Consider the following 19,789-nt stretch of genomic DNA (forward strand, 5'->3'; position numbering starts at 1 on the left):
TAATTGAATATAATTACTACATAAACGTGAGGATAACCTCACTGTTATGATGTCCTAAGAATATGACAAGATACATTTATCCTGATCTCGTGGTTTAAACTAGAAAATACACAAAGATCAAAAGACATATTAGCTCTTTCTATTGTTGTTCATTTTCATATTTCATATTTGGTCCATAAAAGCAAGAGTGGGACAAAATAAATCACAAGATATAGCTTTTTCTTTTGGATAAACCCTCCCTAATAAAAAAGCTCTAAAAAAGAAGTAAAGTAAAGCTACTTATCCACATGCACGTCCCCTTTATCTTCTTTTCTCTTTTTGCTTAATTATTCCCATTAACTCACCTTTTTCATTGTTTTCCTCCCTAAGTAACTTTTATTTCTGGGCCATCCTTGTCCTTTTTTGGCAGTATATTGAGGATATTCATCTACATGACACATGATTCATGATCTAGTCATTAAAGTAAAATGAAACACTTTACTTAATGCTAAATGGGGTCCTCATAGAGTACTACTATTGTGCTGGAAAGAAAAGTGGTGAAGAATCTCTTTGTAATTTGCCATCACTTATTTTTACTTTGCTCATCTTGTCTTCACACCAATGCAATTGTTCTTCATTTACTTGCCTCATTCTCAATACCCTTGACACTAATTTCAAGTCTACTAATGACATCAATATTTCCATCTCTTCTTCATCTTTTAACCTTCTTTTATTCCTCAAGCACTTTCCTGATCTTTGTAAATCTTTCACCTTTGATTTTTTCTGCACAAAATATTAAAGGTTTACGTTATGTGCATTGTCAATATAAATCGTTATTACTATGTTATAACGTGTAATTCTTTACATTATTAGTGCCTATACATATACTTAAATGTTATAAACAATTAATATTATGGTTAAACTTCTATGTACAAGTAGTATTGCACATAAAACTCACCCTATTAAGTCATTTTAAACTCAATCATCAATTATGTACCTATAAGTGAAATCCCACCAATGTAGTATGGGGAGGGTAGAATGTACACAGACCTTATCACTATCTCGTAAAGGTAGAAAGACTGTTTCTGAAAGACCATCGGCTCAGATGTAACAAATAATTGCAATAATGACACATTTTATAATATTAAATCCCAATATTATAATATATATATATATATATATATATATATATATATATATATAGTTGTGAATTTCAATACATAATTTTGTTAATAAGAAGAAGAGATGTTAGATACTTGCCTTTTTGTTTTGTCTGTTTAGCAAGAAGATGGTAGCATGAGGTGAACCTCTTCTTTTTCTCCTAAGGAAAGCTGCCATTAATATTTTGTAACGATTCTCCTTGTCTGCCTTTAGAAAATTCATAAAGGTTCTGATTGCTTCTTTCATTATTTCATGAAATGATTCTGAAGATATTCTTGAGCAATAATCTTCCTCCGCCCCTTTATCCTCCTCTGAATCTAATCAAAATAAGTGTACGGTGTATAATTATATAATATATCACGATTCTTGATAGCAAGAATATCGAAAATAAGCAATTGAATTATTTTTTTCTTTAATATTCAACTTAATTTAGAAAGAAAATAATTATAGCACAATTAGTTCACATTATTAAATTCTAATTATTATTTTTAATAAAAAAGCACAAGTCATCCATCTTGAATAAAAGGCAGATTTGGTCCACCCTAGTGTCACATTCATTCTTTTCCTAATTCTCTACTACAACACAGAAGACTACTGAAAAGTGAAGGTCTGAATTATTCAATAAAAAAAGATATTTAACAATAAATGAGTTCAAATTCTATATACTAAAATAACAATACAAAAAGGTTTTTATACCACTAAGTCAATTAAATTACAGGCAACAGCCCATGTATGACACGAAAAATAAGTTACTCCTGCTATCTCAATTTATGTGACATGTTTCACATTCCGAGATTCAAATAAGTCTATTTTTTATTGTAAATTTTTTATATATTTTTTAAATATTTTGATATGTCAATTATTGTGATTTATAATACTTTTTACATAGTTTACAAATATATAAATTTCATTTTAAAATTTTTGAAAATTTCATTAGCAAATTTTATGTCAAACCTAAATTGTTTGACTTTTGAAAAACGAAATGTGTCACATAAATTGGGGGAGAGGGAACAATAATTTTCAACATAAGGTTAAATAGCACTCACGACCAACACCAACAACAATAATATACTCAATATAATTCTTCTCAGTATGATTTGAGAGGAAAAAGTGTATGCAGACCTTACCACTACATTATAGAGTAGAAAGATTTTTCTTAATTAAAGACCCTCAGCTCAATTTACTAATGAAGAAAGCATAACAATTAATAAATAAAAGCAAGCACTATAGATGTTTAAATAATTCATTAGACCAATAATATTGGGTACAAGTCAAAATGGAAATGTAATTTCATTGACCATAATATATTCAACATGGACTTTTTCATACGTATTAAAAGGTAAAGAAATTTAGTACCTCGATATTCTGGGACTTGAAGCAATTTTGGAGCTAAACTTCTCATTCTAGCATAAATTTCTGGTCTCCTTCCATTTTCATACGGCTCATTCTCAACGTATCTTTGTAAAAGAACTTGAAACTGCTGGAAATGTTGTGCTACATAAGCAGGACAACCTTGATCGTCCTTCGATCCCTTATTATTATTATTGTTATTATGGGAAGCTCGTAGTCGTTGGAAGTACTTGTAATTCCAACTCAGAGCTTCCCATGCTAAGCATACCTGTGCTACGTAAGCAGCTTCTAGTTCATGATACGGGTTATGATGCTGAGTTGACTTCTTATTTATAAACAATTTATGAACAATCCTATCTGATATTGATCTTGGACATGCTTGAATTGATCTTAATGTTTCTGGAAATTAATTGGTTGCTTCATTAGTCAATAATTAAAACAAAATAGAAACATTTTTGTGGTAGGAAAAAAGAAAATATTTCACTTATCGTCACTGAATTTTACCTATCATTATACATTTAGTGTTTTCATTTTATACGATGCACTTTGACTGAAGCATAAAGTTGAAGAAGGAATATTTTAAAAACATGTCATAATATTAATGTCACTATAAATTATCTCACTAATTATAACTATTGTAAATCGAGAAGTATGACTCATCACTCATCACGTTAGTGATGAGTCATACCTATCCGTAATTTAATTAAAAAAAACATTTAATAACAAATTAAAAACAAAATAACTATAGAAGTCCTTCACTTGTACAAAAATTCCTAATCCAACACTAGAAATTTCACTTTTTCCATTATTTGTATTTTCTAAGCAACATGTACAATTTCACTTTTTTTAATGTGATAAATTTGGTTTGCGAATTTATTATTATAAAGTACAAAATTCAGTAATAATACGTGAAATTAACCTGGAAAAAATGATAGAGAGATGGAGATTTACCTGTTTCATGTAGTTTTTGTGCACTAATTCTATCAAAAAACAACATTTCTTCATCATATTTTTGGAAGATAGTGTAAGACTCCCATTTAGGGCAACTTCTCCTTGATGAAGAAGAAAATGGATCATCAGTTGTTGAATCTTTAATTGAACTTCTCCATTCAGTAGAACTCTTTGAAGTTGAGCCATTAGTACAAGAATCCCCAAATATTTCATGCTCATCCTTTTCTTCTTGCACTAATTGCAAAATCTTCTTATTGTTCTCTAACTTTGATGATGTTGCATTAACAATCATATTTTCCTCTCTAGTACACAAATTAATTTCTGTCACTTTCTTGTCTTCAATCATTTCCCTGTAACAATTTCCTGTAACAAAGACATCATTATTAACATATTTTTTTGGAATCTAAGTATAACTTCTGACACAGTTTCTACCCTTCAGGTGACCAAACACTTTGAGCGCATCGGCACTAGGTAGTCCGATGCGACAGACTCGACTCAAAAGACATTGAGAAGGGATTTATCCTGGATCATTCATGTGGATAACTACCCTCCAAACCAACTAAGTCATCTCGAAGGACCATTATTAACATTGTACACGTTGTTTTGGGAAATAAATTTAATTTGTAAAATAAGATTTGAATTAGTACGTACCATGATTTATGTCCTTGTCGATGATATTCGTTAATACATTTGTATTCATGTCCCGGGGAAGAGGTGAAGTGGGCCCAACTTTGTTGATTTCAGAATCAGAATAACTAGAAGGATCAGAATCAGAATCAGAATGATCATCTATTATTTCTTTAACTTCCACTTCATCATCATCACTATAAATAGATTCTGAATCCATCATTGAGCTATAAATAGACTCCTCTTCATAATCATCATCAGTACTGCTACAACTTTCTTCTATCTCTTTCTCAACACCAAGAAATTCATCATCTATGAAATGATTTTCTTCCACAATCTCACAATTATCATTATGATAATACTCATGTTCTTCCTCCACTTCTTCGTCATAAGAAAATTCATATGCATCTTGATTCCTAAAAATAAAGTAATTGTGTTAAGAACATAATTAACTAATTAAAGTGTGTTCTCTCTAATATCTTAAGTTTTCAAATGATATGGTCACACACTTCAACATGGTAACAGAGCATGTAGAGGTCCTGAGATCAAGTCTCAGCCATCCATATCAAAAAGAATTTCCACGAACTGAGAATTAAAATATTAAAAGGAAAGTAAGGGAAAAATTACAAGTTACCTCCAGAAAAACGGATTTCCACCAAGGAAATAGAAGAATTTGGCAAGCAAAATGGAAGTGAAATAGGTGAAGAGTAATAAAATTTGAAAAGAGCTAGAGACATTGTAGAACAAACTAGCTATAGTTTCTTCTGAACATTGCATCTTTCTTTCTTTTTTGTTTTTCTATAAAGTTGAAGGCTTACAAAGGTTTTAGAGTCTCTATCGATTTTTGCAACAAAGCAAAGTAGCACTAGGAAAAAAAGTGTCAACTTTAATTGCTTTATAAAATATTTGTTTGTCACAAGATGGTCTATTGCTTTTTATATTATTATGGAGTTTACTTAAATAACCTTATGCTTAAGATTGATCTTTTTGGTGTCAAATGAATACGCGCTATTAACTTTATTTAGGTGATAGTATGTACACCACTTTTATCAAATATTGCATGCAACTTCCATTACTTTAGGAAAAAAAGAGGGAAAATCAACCCAAAAAAACCGACCTTGTGTGAAGGTTGTAAAACATCGATTTTAGGAGGTCAATTTTTTGTGAAAGTCGGAAAAAACCTAATCTTATTTAAAATTAAACAAATAGACATAGTACACATCTTACATGACATTCTAAATGTAATTTGTGTCCTACGTGGTGTCCTATGTGTATTATGCCACATAGGACTCATATGTTTACTTGTTCAACTTTATACAAGTTAAAGTATTTACTTGTGTTGTTGTGCACAACCAAAGATAAAGACCATAAATGTGAAATGAGGCCAAGTTAAAGGGTATATTTATGTTAGGGGTGTACAAAACCGAATCGAAAATCGAACCAAACCGCAAATCGAGTCAACCCGGAAAAAAAACCCGACTAGTGGTTTGGTTTGACTTGGTTTGGTTTTGAAAAAAATCCCCAACTATATTTGGGTTGGTTTGGTTTAACTTAAAAAAACCAACCCGAGACCAAACCAACCCGACATTATATATATAATTTTAAAATTTTATTTTATACATAAAAATATTTACGTTGATATAATTTTTAAATATTTCTTATACTTTTTCATAGTTTTTATCTTTTAATATATTATTTCAAGTTTGAAACTTAGAATTATGAATGGGCAAATAAAGATTATAGTCCACAGATGTTGGTAATTATAATAAAGCTTAAATCAAAATCAAATTAATACTAATGCAAAAAGAAAATCAATTCAACACTAAGAATGACAATAATATTGAATATTTGTTCTTTAGTTTTACATTGGTTTAGACAATTAAAATACATAATCTAATTTTTATTTCCTTTAATATTTAGTCATGTAACTAATACTTATTAAACTTAATTTTAGCATGATTTAGTACTTTTAAATTATGATCATTTTCATTATGACTTGTTAATTTGCAATATTTGTTTTACGCGATTTCATTATTATTATTATTTTTGTTGGATATTTTAGTGTCATTAATCATATAATATTGTGTTATATTTTTAAGAAACATCTTAGATTGTTGTATTTTGGTTGGACTAAAAAAATATTTGAAGTACTAGTAAATTATATGTTTGTATGAATACTTTACCGGAAAAACCCGAAAAACCGAAAAACCCGAAAAAACCCGAGTTTTATTGGTTTGGTTTGATTTATAAATTTAAAAATTCGACATAAATGGTTTGGTTTGATATTTGAAAAACCCGAACCAACCCGGCCATGTATACCCCTAATTTATGTATTATCCCTATTTATAAACCAAGCATATTATAAAATAAATGCAAAAATAATGAAGTTATTCATGTATTAGCTTTTTCCTTTATCCAGTAATCAAACAGCCCCTATATGTATAAACACAGATGTACTTATATATTCTTTACATGAAATAATTATTTTTCCCCATAGAAGTACACGAGACTTGTTTTTGGGGCTTATATTTAATAGTTGAAAAAAGTGGAAATTGACATATGAAAAGAATAGTAATGAGCAATCCCTAAATAATAAAATACAATCACAACAAAATTAAAAAGGAAGAGACCTGACCCAGCCACACGTATCTGACTTGCTCTTTACAAAAGAAATGTTAGAATACTTGGCTGTTGGCAGACTAAAAATGAAAAACACTTAAAAGAATATGAAAATATTAAAATAAAAACAGTATGGATTTTACTTTCTCCGTCTCATTTTATATGTCATATTTTTACTTTGCACTTGCATTAAGAAATGATGTAACTTTACTTCCTCCATCTCATTTTATATGTCATCCCTTTCTATAAATAGCTAGATCACAATACTTGTAATTTTATAAAATTTATGCATAAATTATCATATTTTGCCTATTATACCCTTGATAGAATAGTCAATTAATCTTGAAAATGTATTCATCATTTATTATAAAGTTGGCTTAAGAAAATATTAAATAAGGATAGAAGAATAAAATTACATCATTTCATAATGCAAGTACAAAATAAATAGGTGACATATAAAATGAGATGGAAAAAGTATGAATTAAACCAACCGTTTAATTCCTCGATGGTATCTAGATTTGCTCAAATACTTAAAAGAGGAGGATCAACTTCGACACACTAACTATGGCAATAATTATTTATCGTTCTTGCTGAAAATAAATTATTCAAAATAATGGTCCTATTTAAAAAATCCAAGATATAATTAAGTATATTTTTTCTATTTCAGCCATAGCAATAATTATTATTCTCGGAAGTAATATAATTGACTAATTCGCATTAAAAAACACAACTGAAGAGCGAAACACATATTTTTCAATATTATGATGATTTAGATTAACTCTCTTTTTATTTATTGATGAGAAACTAAAGAGAAAATATTTATTGTAAAGAAATTAACATTTTAAATAATTAAATATAATAACTAAAGGGTATATAATAAACTTCTCTCTACTGACTGTGGACTGGAAAATTATAGCATCAGTTTATTTTTAGAAATACTTATTTATTTTAATATATTCACATATTATTAATATTTAAAATAAAAATAACAAAAAAGTATGATGTGGTAACTTGAACTCTAAATTAATTATAGTAGTTTGTTTAGGATTCTTATTTGATTGCCATAAAAATATATTCTTTCACTGCTTTCTCTTGTCCTTCATTATTTTCACCTCATTCTTCATCAACACCACATTGAAGCAATTTGATACAATAATCAATTTTGACTTTTTACTCTGTTTTTTTGACTAATTAATCTTATAAAAAAATTATTCATAACTTATTAAGTCTTGTTTGCAACATGAAAAGGTTTTGGATGCTTTCATTGCTTTAGACTGTGTTTTCTCTTCTTAGTTCATCCAATCAACAATACAAAAATTAATTGAAAACAAATTTGATTCATATACCATAATATGTACTCTAATTTATTTAAATAATACTCAAAGTCGATAGTATCAAAAATATTTAAACGTTATTTCAAAAAAATAAATCTTAGATCTGTAAAAAAAAGTGTTCTAAACAATAAAAACAATAAGAGAACCTGAAAAATCATTAATCTTTAATAGCTTTTTATTTCATTAATAACTAGTTTTTGTTTTACTTAATAGAAAAGATTAGTCGTAAATATTTTTTATATTATCCATGTACATAAAAGTTAAACTTGGTTAAAGAAGATAGAAGTTTGCACGCGCCATGATAAAAAATAAACTCAATCAAAGTGTAACACAAGTTATTATTCTTAGCATCTTAGGTGTGTTTGGTACGAAAGAAAATATTTTTCACGAAAAATAATTTGTTAGAAAATATATTTTTGAAAAATAAGTGACTTTCTTCCTTATTTTCTAGTGCTTGATAAGTAAGTAAGAAATTATTATGCCTAAAAGTATTTATATGTTATCAACAAAATACTATCAGGGGTGAGCTACACCATGACCATGCATTGCTCAGGATGTCCAAGCTGACAACCTTCGTCAGAAAATTACACTGTATATTAGAGGTGGACATAAGTACCGAAAAATCAAAAAACCGAACTGAACAGAACTAATTCGGTTCTTCGGTTTTTTAATTCGGTGTCGGTGTTATTTTTTCAAAAGTTTGGTTCTTCGATTCGATTTACATGTAAGGGTTTCAGAACTTCGGTGCACTGAAGAATCGAACTTTTATGAAAAATAAAATTAATTTTATATATATATATATATATATATATATATATAATATTTCGAGGCATTTCCTTAACTAAAAATAAAAAGTCAACTTACAATAAAAGTAGTAACAAATTTATAATTCAATAGTTAAGTTCAAAATATTAATTCCCAAGAGGAACCCAAACATATTTTTATCAATGTACTTTATGTAAAGGAACACTGTCTTCGTCCTTGTTTTACTCGAGAATTGTAGACACAATGTTCTTGACAAAGACAAATATAGTATTTTAGTTAGCACAATAAGTGTTCCATAGCGAGACACATAATCCTTTAACATAGTTTTAAATTTTTAAGTATCTTATACTTTAATTTTGTTCTCGTTTTATTTTTCATTCGCACCGACAAATCATTTTAAAAACACCGAATTAAACTGAATTGAAGTAGAAAAATTGAATCGAATTAGTTTAGTTTGATATACGATGCACACTTGTCTAAAATCAAAGAACCGAAAAACCAAACGCTCACCCTACTATATATATAAGTAAAATGATACTTTAAATGATTAAATAAGACATTTTAAATACCTCGAAACAACAAAGTTTATTAGTCCATTGGTTTCAGACGCTCAGCTAAAGCGAGTCCTTAAGGACCAGCATGCACGCATGTTTGATTCCCCGTGGCTGTATTAGCTTTTACATTTTCAAAAGAGCTCCTAATTATATTCAATATCATAGTTAATAAATGTGTTATTTTTTAAATACTTTAAAACTAATATTATCTATTAAAATAATCTTAAATTTAGAGACCTGCAACTTAAAAATTTAAGGAAAAAATAAAAACTTTAGTAGCCAATTAAACTTTTAATTGATTTTAGTTTTGATTTTTTTTATTTTCATAAAATTTTTAAATAAAATTTAAAAGTAATTATTTAATTTAAAGTTAATATGCTAATTTTTTTTTATAAAGCAACTGAAAGTGAAAAGGCTCGGGATATAGATTCTTTTTTTTTTAAAACTCATTTGATTCTATTATTTATTTTTCGTGTCTCGTTGTTAAGTCACCAGAGATTGGTGAAATCTTGAAGTACAAAAGTAATTTCATTCTAAACTCAATTTTCTCTTTCTCTTTTTTCTTTGCTCGTTCATTTTCTAATAAATAAACATGAACATTCAAGCTAAATATTCTGTAGTTCAATTTTTAAAAAATTTGGTATATTTTTTAATTAAAAAATTTAATTATTAGTGTTACTTAATTTGATTTATAAAATTTTAATTCATCCATTCGTTAAGTTATTTTTTTAACTATGCGAAAAGAATATGAAAAACCGTCAGAACCGACAAAACTGATTTGTATCATTTTTTCAATAAAATTGTGGACTTTTATTTAAGTGTATAATTGTCCCGAACAATTGAGATGGTCTTTTTAATTTATAAAATAATTAAAAATTTCCTGAACCAAACCGAATAACCTTACATGTATGTAAATATATTTTATATATTAACAATATGGTAAAATTAATATATAAATATATTTTGTAACATTTTCAAATATAAATATAACTTAGGTCCTAGGCCTCTGGTGACTAAATGACTTTGAGTCTTGGCTCTTTAATTATCCTTTAATTAATTAGATTTAAAATTATAAGATAGTAAATAAATACTTCATCAAACAATACCACAAATCCTATGCAAGCACTCCTATTAAATGTTTAAGATCAAACAATACGACAACAAGATTTTACATTCTAATTGACATTTTTGTGAAGAATTGAAGTGCTTCTTCAAGAACATACTTGCGAAAGAAATATTTTAATAATAGTATATTCTGAAGTGATACTTTCAAAGTGAAAAAACCCGAAAATTAACCGAACCGTACCGATATCGAAGAAAAACCTATATAATTGGGATGGTTTTAAAAATCTAATTTTGGTCATATATTATAAATTATCCAAAAAATAAAATTGGGATGATATAATTTTCTTAAAATAACCGACCAAACTGTCTCATTGACATGCGATTGTTGAACACCCTTCGTAATTTTTTGGCTCTATCACTGAATATCATGGAAACATAATGAGATGAGGAGTGGGCGTTTGAGAGTGGCGGAGGTTAGGATCGTCAAGGGTTAGTGTTGGGTAGATTGGGTGGGTGAGAGCAGACAATAAACTTGAAATATTAGTTATGCAACTTATTTTCACTACTTCATTTAGAAAAATCATTTTCCTTATTTTTAAAGAACTTATTTTCTAGAGAAAATATTTTAAAAACATTTTGACCAATCATATTTTCCTCCGTACCAAACACATCCCTCAGTGTGAAAGAGGGGCTTGAACAATGGAGGGGGTAGGTGGGTTATGGTTAGTATGTTCTAGTTTTCAACTTTATATATTTGTTTCTTTTTAATGGGCCTCTTTCTTTAACTTGGCCATTAAGATTTGCCACGATAGGATTTAAACTAAAGGGAAGTATCATGTATATCCTAATCATGTTTCATGCAGTGATTATAAAGAGACTGATTAATAAGTCCATGTTTTGAAAACTCTCAAGTATTTTAATTTACAATATCGGCAACCATTAAAGCAGGAGTAAATACCTCACAATCCCTTTAAATTATTTGCGTTTGTTATTTTAATATTTAAATTATCAGCTATTGATATTATCCCCTAATTATAGTAATACTAGTGAATTTATCTGTATTTTGCAATATTAAAATATTATCCTGTTTAAGAAAAATAACTTTTTTTTTATAATATTTTAATTTTAACTTTTCATGTAATATGTTTAAGGCCTAATGAACATTTTGATACATTTGAGTTTGACATAACTTTAATTTAAATCCACAAAATTGAAAAATCTTCTTTTTTTTTCTTAAACTTTGTAGCAAGTCAAACTAGGTCACTCTTTTATTTAACATTTTATTCCTAATACTTTCATAATTATTCCTAATTTAAATTTAAAATCTAAAGAAAGAAACAAAATGAAAATAACATAGGCCTTCAATATGTATCAAAATTTGAATTACACAATATTACTGTATACTTATAAAAGGTATATAATTAGTTTTGCCGCCACATTTTATCTGCATGACATATTAGTGTACTTGCAAAATGAGATGAACAAATACATTACAACATTTTGTTCATATTTACACAATACACTTAAATATATAAGCAGGTATTGGCAAAGGGCAATACCTGTGAAGGATTTGCCTGAAAAAGGAGAATTATATTGTTTAAATAGTGAATGTAGAGAATGTAGTAGTAATAGTAAAACTTGGTTAGTTGTGTCATTTACCTTTGTAAAGCATTGGTGTTGAAATGGACGATTTCTTCTCCTAGTTTCCCCAACTTCACAGTTAGAGAAGGCCAGAAATCTATTTTAATGGTTTCAATTCATCAAGATGCGTCCAACATAGAAATAATCCTCTCCTATCTTTGTTTGGTCCTTTGCTTAGTAACTCCTTTTCCATTCAAAATTTATGCAGAATCAAATTTATCAGATGTTCAAGTTGCAATACAATTAACAATTTCATAAAGATGAATAAAAATCCTCCCTCTTTTTTTAATCGGTCATATCATATGCAAATAAAAATTGATTAAAAGAAAAGACAAAGAGCTAAGGCAAAAAAAAAAATTAAAATAAAGAAATACCTTAAATTTCAACAACATTCTGAAAAACTGATGAAAAAATAGGAAGATGAAGAGGACTTCGAAGGATCATAGCAAATACATAGATGAAGGGGGAATGGAGGCCATGTATACTGATGCGGTGGTTGGAAAACTACGTGGAACAACTAAAGTTTATGGAAAAACACTAAATGACAAAAATACCCTTTCTTAATGGTTGAAGCAGCCATGTTGATATCAAATATATACTCATGTTTTCTGTTATTATATAAGAGGGAGTTAGTGCTGCTTCAGCATCTTTCAGGAAAAAAAATTGTTTCTTTTGTTCTACTTTAATTTGATTAGTGGGTAATTTTTTTGAAATTATGAAATCCTTTTTAGCTAAGACTTTTAAAATCAATGTACCTGCTTCAACGTGTTTCGAAAAAAAATCAAAAATTATTTCTTTTGTTCTACTTTAATTTAATTAGTGTATATTTTTTTTTTTAAAAAAATTATGGAATCCTTTTTAGCTATGATTTTTAGTTTTAAATTCAAGATTTCACGCTGAAACAGGATCTTCGTCGACGTGCTTGCTTCAGCGTGTTTTGTATTTTTTTTTAAAAAAAATTACTTTTTTTGTTGGGATAAGGGTCTGAAAAATACCCCAACTTTGGTTGGATTTGCTGTTGCGATACTAAATTTCATGAGGACCTATTACCTCCCTAGACTATTTAATACCGTATTTTAAACATATATATTTGTCCACGTGGACATAAAAAATAATACAAAATTATAAATAGTAATGTGTCCACATGGGCACATATATACCTTTAAAAATACACTATTAAATAGTTCAGGGGGTAAAAAAATACGGTATTAAATAGTCTAGGGAGGTAATAGGTCCTTATGAAAGTTTAGTATCGCAACAACAAATCCGACCAAAGTTGGGGTTATTTTTCAGACCCTTATCCCTTTTTTGTTCTATTATAATTTAATTTGTGTATAATTTTTTCGAAATTATGAAATCCTTTTTAGCTATGACTTTTAGTTTTAAATTCATATTCTTTAGTTATTGCTTTATTATTTTGAATGTCGGTAATATTTGTTTATATCTTGTAACTACTTTGAGTAATAAATTAGCTGTCGATGAAGAAAAATACTTTAATTATAGACATCTTAATGGACCTCTTCACAATAAATTTGCGCAAACAAAAAGTAATTAACAACTTATATATCTAAAAATCATCTTAAATTTATTCAACTTTCTAAATTCTACATATATCACATAAATTATAATAAAAAAAAGCACGAGCACCTGTATCTAGTCTAATATAGTAAAAAGTATACCATTATTCTATATTTTAAGAATAAATGATCTTTATTAACATGGGAAACTTTGGAGACCTCTCCTTTGTTTGCATGATGTAAATTCACATTGCCAATTAGGGATGGCAATATTGGGACGGGTTGGGGCGGATGCAGGGTGGGTTGAAACTTAACCCGTAAAATTTTAATTTGTCACGCTTAATATTATTTTCTATTCTTAATCCACACTGCCCTACCCTGCAAAGACCTTCCCTGCCCTGCAGAGACCTACCCTGCCCACTTATGTTATATCTATTTTTTTCTTTATCATTTTATTTGCTAAAAGAGTACACAAATTTACCATTTTATTATATTTTTAATAGTGAAGATCTAGTTTAATTATTTTCTTAGTTGTTGTTTTGTTAAAACACACCAATTAAACAGTTTCTACACATCTAGGTGGCTATATATTAGACCCCTAGTCTAACTAAGCAAGTGTCAGACATGCATGACAAGGATTTGTGCATTAGTCTTGATATGTGCGTGGGTTAGATAGTGCAACTGTGAGACTAAGTGTTGTTGTGCAGCAAGGTGTTCAAGATGCTTGGGTGCTAGCAAGGCATCTTGGATGAACAAAGGCAAAGACAGGCATATGGTACCTTTGGAGCATATGTGTGGGCAGTGACATCGACAAGTCAAGTTAAGGCGGTTGTTGACTTGACAAGGCAAGTTTGTGGGACTTGACGATGGGAAGAGAAAGTTAATTCAAGTGTTGACGTTAATTGACAGTTTGAAGAAATAAAACTAAGTGTTGAAAGCAGGCTGAAATATTCCAAGTGTTGGGAATGAACAATTTATATAAGACATTAAAGAAGCATGTGCAAGGCACGTGGACTTAATATATTTGAATTCAAAATGTAATGTGATTGTTAGAATATAATTGTTGGGACATAGTTATATTTGAGTAGATCTGGCAATGACATGTGTTGGACACTTGGTAGATGTAATTGTTTTTGTAACTGCCTATACTTGTTTTGTGCAAATTTTGAATGGGGCTGAAATTCGTCTAACGCATTCAGAGAGTGTTATGTGCCTTAGAAAAATTCATGAGACTTTGACATTAGTATAGGTTCAGATTGTTCCCCTACGTTGTTGTGCATGTGTTTGTCAATATGATATGATTCCAAAAAGTGAGACAATCTTCTAGACTTAGTAAAAAATGTGAGGGTTATGAGGCTAAAATTTGTGAGTGTTGCAGACTACCTAGCAGTAGTGTAAGACAAAAAAAAATCACCCCTGTCGCAATTGGTATCAAGCTAAGCAGTACAAGATGGTGACAAACATTGAACTACGCAAACACATGTTCAGAGTTGAGACATTTGCTGGTATGACTGACGAATGTTGGTAGGATCTGCTCACCATATCAATGGCATGAAACAGAATTTGAGGTTTCCGTCTATATCGTGCTGATATAGACGAACGGTTGATAGAAAATTTCAACTTTCATGAGGCAACGATACTACAAATGGACAGACTGATGAGGATAACGAAATCTTTGTGCAAAGTTAATATGTTGCAGTTGATTATTGTTGCGTCTCGTCCGTGGAGAATCATCTAAGGTAAAAATTCTTGAACCTAAGGCCTTCGGGGTACAAGAAGTGCCAAAGAGTTAGAAATTGTCCTTTGGGATATGGATCTGTACTTCACAACTGCTCGTATTGCTGAGAGTGACAATTTAAATATCACCATGATGTATCTTATCGGTGATTCTAAACTATGGTAGCAAAATGTGGATGATGAGAGTGTTGGTTGGCGTAGGATTGATACTTGGGCTAAAATGAAAAAGAAAATGTGTGATCAGTTCCTCCCTAGCAACACATCTTGGCTTGCAAGGGATAAACTGAAAAGTCTTAGACAGAATGGTTCGTGAAGGATTATATTAAGGAGTTCAATAGGTGGGTGATTAGGGGTAAAATATGGAAAATATGTTTATCAATAGGGAAGACAATGAGGCGGGGGGATTTAAGGCTATGTGGGGTGGGGCGGGGCACATTTAAGGTTTGCGGGGCGGGGAAGGATTCCGTTTTTTTTAAAAAACTAATATGGGTCGGGGTGGTTGCGGGTCTTTGTGATTTTATGCAGGTTCAAACTTGATTTTTTAAGGGAAAAAGGACAAATATACCCCCGAACTATCATAAATGGTATGTCAATACCCTTCGTTATACTTTCGGGTTGTGTATATCCTTACCTCAATATTTCAGAATGTATACACCCTTAGGATAGACGGAGGGACATGTGTCATAATCTTAAAGGCCTAGCCAAATTTAATTTAATTTTTACCCATAATTAAAAAAACCCACCATTTTTCATAATTTTAACCCATCCATAACCCAGTTAAAAACCCTCTTCTTTTTCCCCAATCTAACCTAACCTAAACCCACTCGTGTAGTTCTCCCACAAATTGATTCTTTTAATTCTAGTCCTTCAAGCCCCGTGAGTAACAAATGAACAAACACCATCTGATTTTACACTTCTTCGGTGTTAGCATAGCCGTCGTTCACCGTTTCAGCACAAACAACTTGTGAGCTGCTTCATTCTCTAGTTTATGTTCAATCATGGTGCTTGTTCTGTGTTCCTAGAGGCCTGAAAAGCTGGATATGCAATAAAAGTTAGGAAAATATCAGAAGTTCTGGAAAGTTAAAAGTGACTTTCTGATGGATTGAGTGTGGGGAAGAGATTAAGACTTAGTGGTTGCTTTATAAGTGAAATTGAATTAAGGGATTTGAGTTTCATCACGTTTTTTCAATTTCATACATTCAAAATCAAAATCTTTATGAGTTTAAGCCAAATTAATCGAAATATTCTACAAAGGTTTTTTGTTGAAGAAGATGAAGAATAAGAAATTGTCCAAAGGGATTCTGGAAAAAAAAAATTCTCTTCTTCTTCCTTTGAAAATGTTGTTCAAATCGGAGAAGACCACCTTCAAGTGACCACCGGAACAAAGATCTTCAACATCAACATATCGGCTCCTCTAAAAAGGAAGATTCCATGGAGGAACAATCAAGAACGTGGAGAAAATCCATTTGGTTTAAAGTGGAAGTGGAAGAGCCGACAATAACTTGTATATTATTTTCAATTTTAGATTTTAGCATTTTCACGTCCTTTACATTTTGGATCTTGGTTAGCAAACACTTTATTTGCTTTTTTTTTTTAATTTCATATGAATAAATACCTGGCTCAATCGGTCAAAATTTCGATTAAAAAAAAAGTTGTTCAAATCTAAATGTTTGAAATAAGTCTTTGTTGTAGAAGTTAAGAAAAGAGGAATTTGAGAGTTTTGATTATCTTACCTTACTTGTCTTTTGATTTTGGGTGCTTTTGGTTACAATTTGAGTTATGAATGGGTTAAAATTGTGAAAGATGGGTGGGTTTTTTTAATTATGGGTAAGAACTAAATTAAATTTGGATAGACCGTTGAGATCATGACACGTGTCCCTCCGTTTATTCTAAGGGTATATACATTCCAAAATATTAACGGTAAGGGTATACACAATCCAAAAGTATAACGAAGGGTATTGACACACCATTTATGATAATTCGGAGGTATATTTGTCCTTTTTCCTTCTTTTTTTTAATGTTATAAGAGAAACAGAGCATTAAACTAACTTAATAAGATAGTTTCTTTAAAGTTACTAAAATATTCAAGATAGTAAATGAAAATGGTTCAATCAAAACTAATACAATTTCTTACTTGCTTCCCAACTAACCTCTAAAAAATATAATTTTAAGTCATTAGTGTAACACCTCGGTCTTAGAAAGAGCTAAATTTTGAAAGAGCTAAATTAGAAATAGCCAATTTGAGATCAGTACAAGTTATTTTGAAATTGTGAGTTTTGGGTCAACTTCAAACGACCATAACTTTCAGCACATGATGGATTAGGTGGCCCATGAGTTATCAAATCGATGGTTTTTGAGTCCTATTTCCAATGTCACCGAGTTTACTAAATTTTGAGTTTGAATGAGGGAGATATGCCCGTTTGAGTACAACCTCTAGTTAAGGAAATTCATCCGAATTAAGGAGGGGTATTTTGGTTTTTTTTTCTTACCCCACTAGGCCTACACGTTTTGTTCACCCAATTAGTGGTCAAAGATGATTAAAATCAGTTTTCACTCAAGTCTAAAGCATTCAAGAAACTAGGGCAAAGTTCAAGAGGAGAAAATATGAAGTTTTCAAGAAATTCTTCAAGATTTCGGGGAAATCGCCAATAACATAGTTCTTCCAAAGTATGGAAGCTTTCATAGTATTGGATTTGTTCGCCCTCATGTCAAACATCTAAACTTTTACCCATGAATTCATTCTTGAAGTTGATTATTGAGTTCTTAAGAAGTTCTTGAGTTTAATTGATAATGGAGGTCCTTGAGTCCTTTAGGTAAGGGTTTTTGCGAATGAGTTGAGTCTCATGATAGAGTTTGGGTGGGTTTCATTGAAAATGTTCTGGGTTTGTGAAATTTCGTGAATTGAACCATAGAATTGAAGTGGGTATGAGTTAACTCGAGTATGGGAGAGGAAGAAAAGATCGGGCAAAAATACGCGCCCAGAGACGCTTTAAATATTAAGTCCCCGGATAAGTACCCTCTCTCCGCATCACGGAAAGGATATGGAGTCCTTTGTCTCAAAAATTATTTCGCGGCAAAAAAATTAATTCATCCTCTGCATTGCGCCAGTGTTATCCAATTTGTGTCTTCGCTCGTTTCTTATTATCAACTATATAAACCTTCCTAAATCATTGAGAGATCCTACATTTCAAATCATAGCTCTTAAATCTCCATTTCAAATCAAAGTAAATATTAAGAGTAAAGTTTGAGAAAGTTTTTTGAGTCCTTTTGAGAAGTCTTCTACAATTATTTATAACTTGTTTTAAGACTTGAGTAAATGAGTATGAGGAGAGTTGAGTTCATTTTTTCAAAATGAGTATAAAGGGACTAAGTATTCCCAAGCAAGTAACACTTTTACATTTAAATGAGAAGAAACTTGATTTCCAAATGAGTTCATGCGGAGTTTTGAGTCGTATCTCTTTTAAGAGAACTTTTGAGTAATTATCTCTAATTGAGGAGGATTTACGTTTTCTTTAAAACATATGAGCATGAGTGTCACGACCCAGGGGTATCCCTTAGATATAAAACGCGTACTCGACCCGAAGGGATTTTATACAAGTCTGTAGCATATCATAAACATAAGTAATAGAAATGATGCAGAAATAAACTTTTTACAATTAAAGTCTTTTCATAAAATCAAAGGAAGTCTAAACATTGTCTCAATAACCATCTAATACAATCGAGTATCAATAGGGTCACAACCATTTACAACATAGTCTCAAAAACAGAATGTAAGAAATAAACTAGAAAAGAACAACTCTCGTCCTCGAACCATAAGGACTCACCAAAAGCGTGGAGAGAATCAATCCAAGCTTTGAAAATAGGAGAAGTACACCTCAACAACCGCCCCCTACACTTATAGAAAAATGTAGAAAATATGGGCTAGTACAAAATTGCACTAAGTATGGAAGCCATGCATAAAAATCCTTAAAACATGCAAAAAGGGACATTTTAGTTGAAACCATGCACTTTATCAACTTATAAGAATCATCATGCACATAGTGTAAATACATATGTCAAACCATTTCACAAGCAACCCTAAGATATACTTGTGCAATGCATAGATAAGATCCCATAATCCTATGTAATACTGAGTACCACTTTTAGGCCACCATGCTCATGCATATCATACCTTGTCCTCTGATGCTTATCGTGATCAACGACACAACTTCCGATGCAAGTGTCTACGATCAATGATAATATAGTAACCCAACCAAGGGTTGGGGTCGTATCCCAAGGGAGCAGTTTTGAGAATTAGTAGCAAACTAGAATTTAGTGCTAACTAGTCACAGCTAAAGACATTAACGATTAAAAACATAATAAATTAAAGAGGGTGACATAAAAGTGTCAAATATCGATTTGGGGTTTTTGTCACAAGTATAGCAAAAAAGTAAAAATAACAAAGAAATCTATGAATGAGAGGAGAATTCATGGATGTGATCGGAACATG

General features: G+C 30.3%; 1 protein-coding gene across 1 annotated transcript; it reads right to left on the reverse strand.

The window, feature by feature from the left end:
• Positions 1–415: 415 nt before the first annotated feature.
• LOC125811232 (uncharacterized) lies at positions 416–4,915 on the reverse strand. Its single transcript, XM_049490738.1, has 6 exons — positions 4,703–4,915; positions 4,093–4,484; positions 3,442–3,804; positions 2,497–2,889; positions 1,240–1,457; positions 416–762 (listed from the first exon to the last, which is right to left on the reverse strand). The coding sequence occupies exons 1-6, from the start codon at positions 4,843–4,845 to the stop codon at positions 514–516; spliced, it is 1,758 nt and encodes a 585-aa protein (XP_049346695.1). The 5' UTR covers positions 4,846–4,915; the 3' UTR covers positions 416–513.
• Positions 4,916–19,789: the final 14,874 nt, after the last annotated feature.

This window comes from Solanum verrucosum, unplaced genomic scaffold (genome assembly GCF_900185275.1).
Source record: "Solanum verrucosum unplaced genomic scaffold, falcon-dt-bn FXZP01000308.1, whole genome shotgun sequence".
In the NCBI taxonomy this organism is placed as follows: Eukaryota; Viridiplantae; Streptophyta; class Magnoliopsida; order Solanales; family Solanaceae; genus Solanum; species Solanum verrucosum.

Coding starts and splice junctions, on each gene's coding strand:
- LOC125811232 (XM_049490738.1), bottom strand. CDS start 4,845: ATGCAATGTTCAGAAGAAACTATAGCTAGTTTGTTCTACAATGTCTCT. Junction 3,805..4,092: donor CGACAAGGACATAAATCATG/GTACGTACTAAT, acceptor TCTTTGTTACAG/GAAATTGTTACAGGGAAATG. Junction 1,458..2,496: donor TCAAGTCCCAGAATATCGAG/GTACTAAATTTC, acceptor TATTTTGATTAG/ATTCAGAGGAGGATAAAGGG.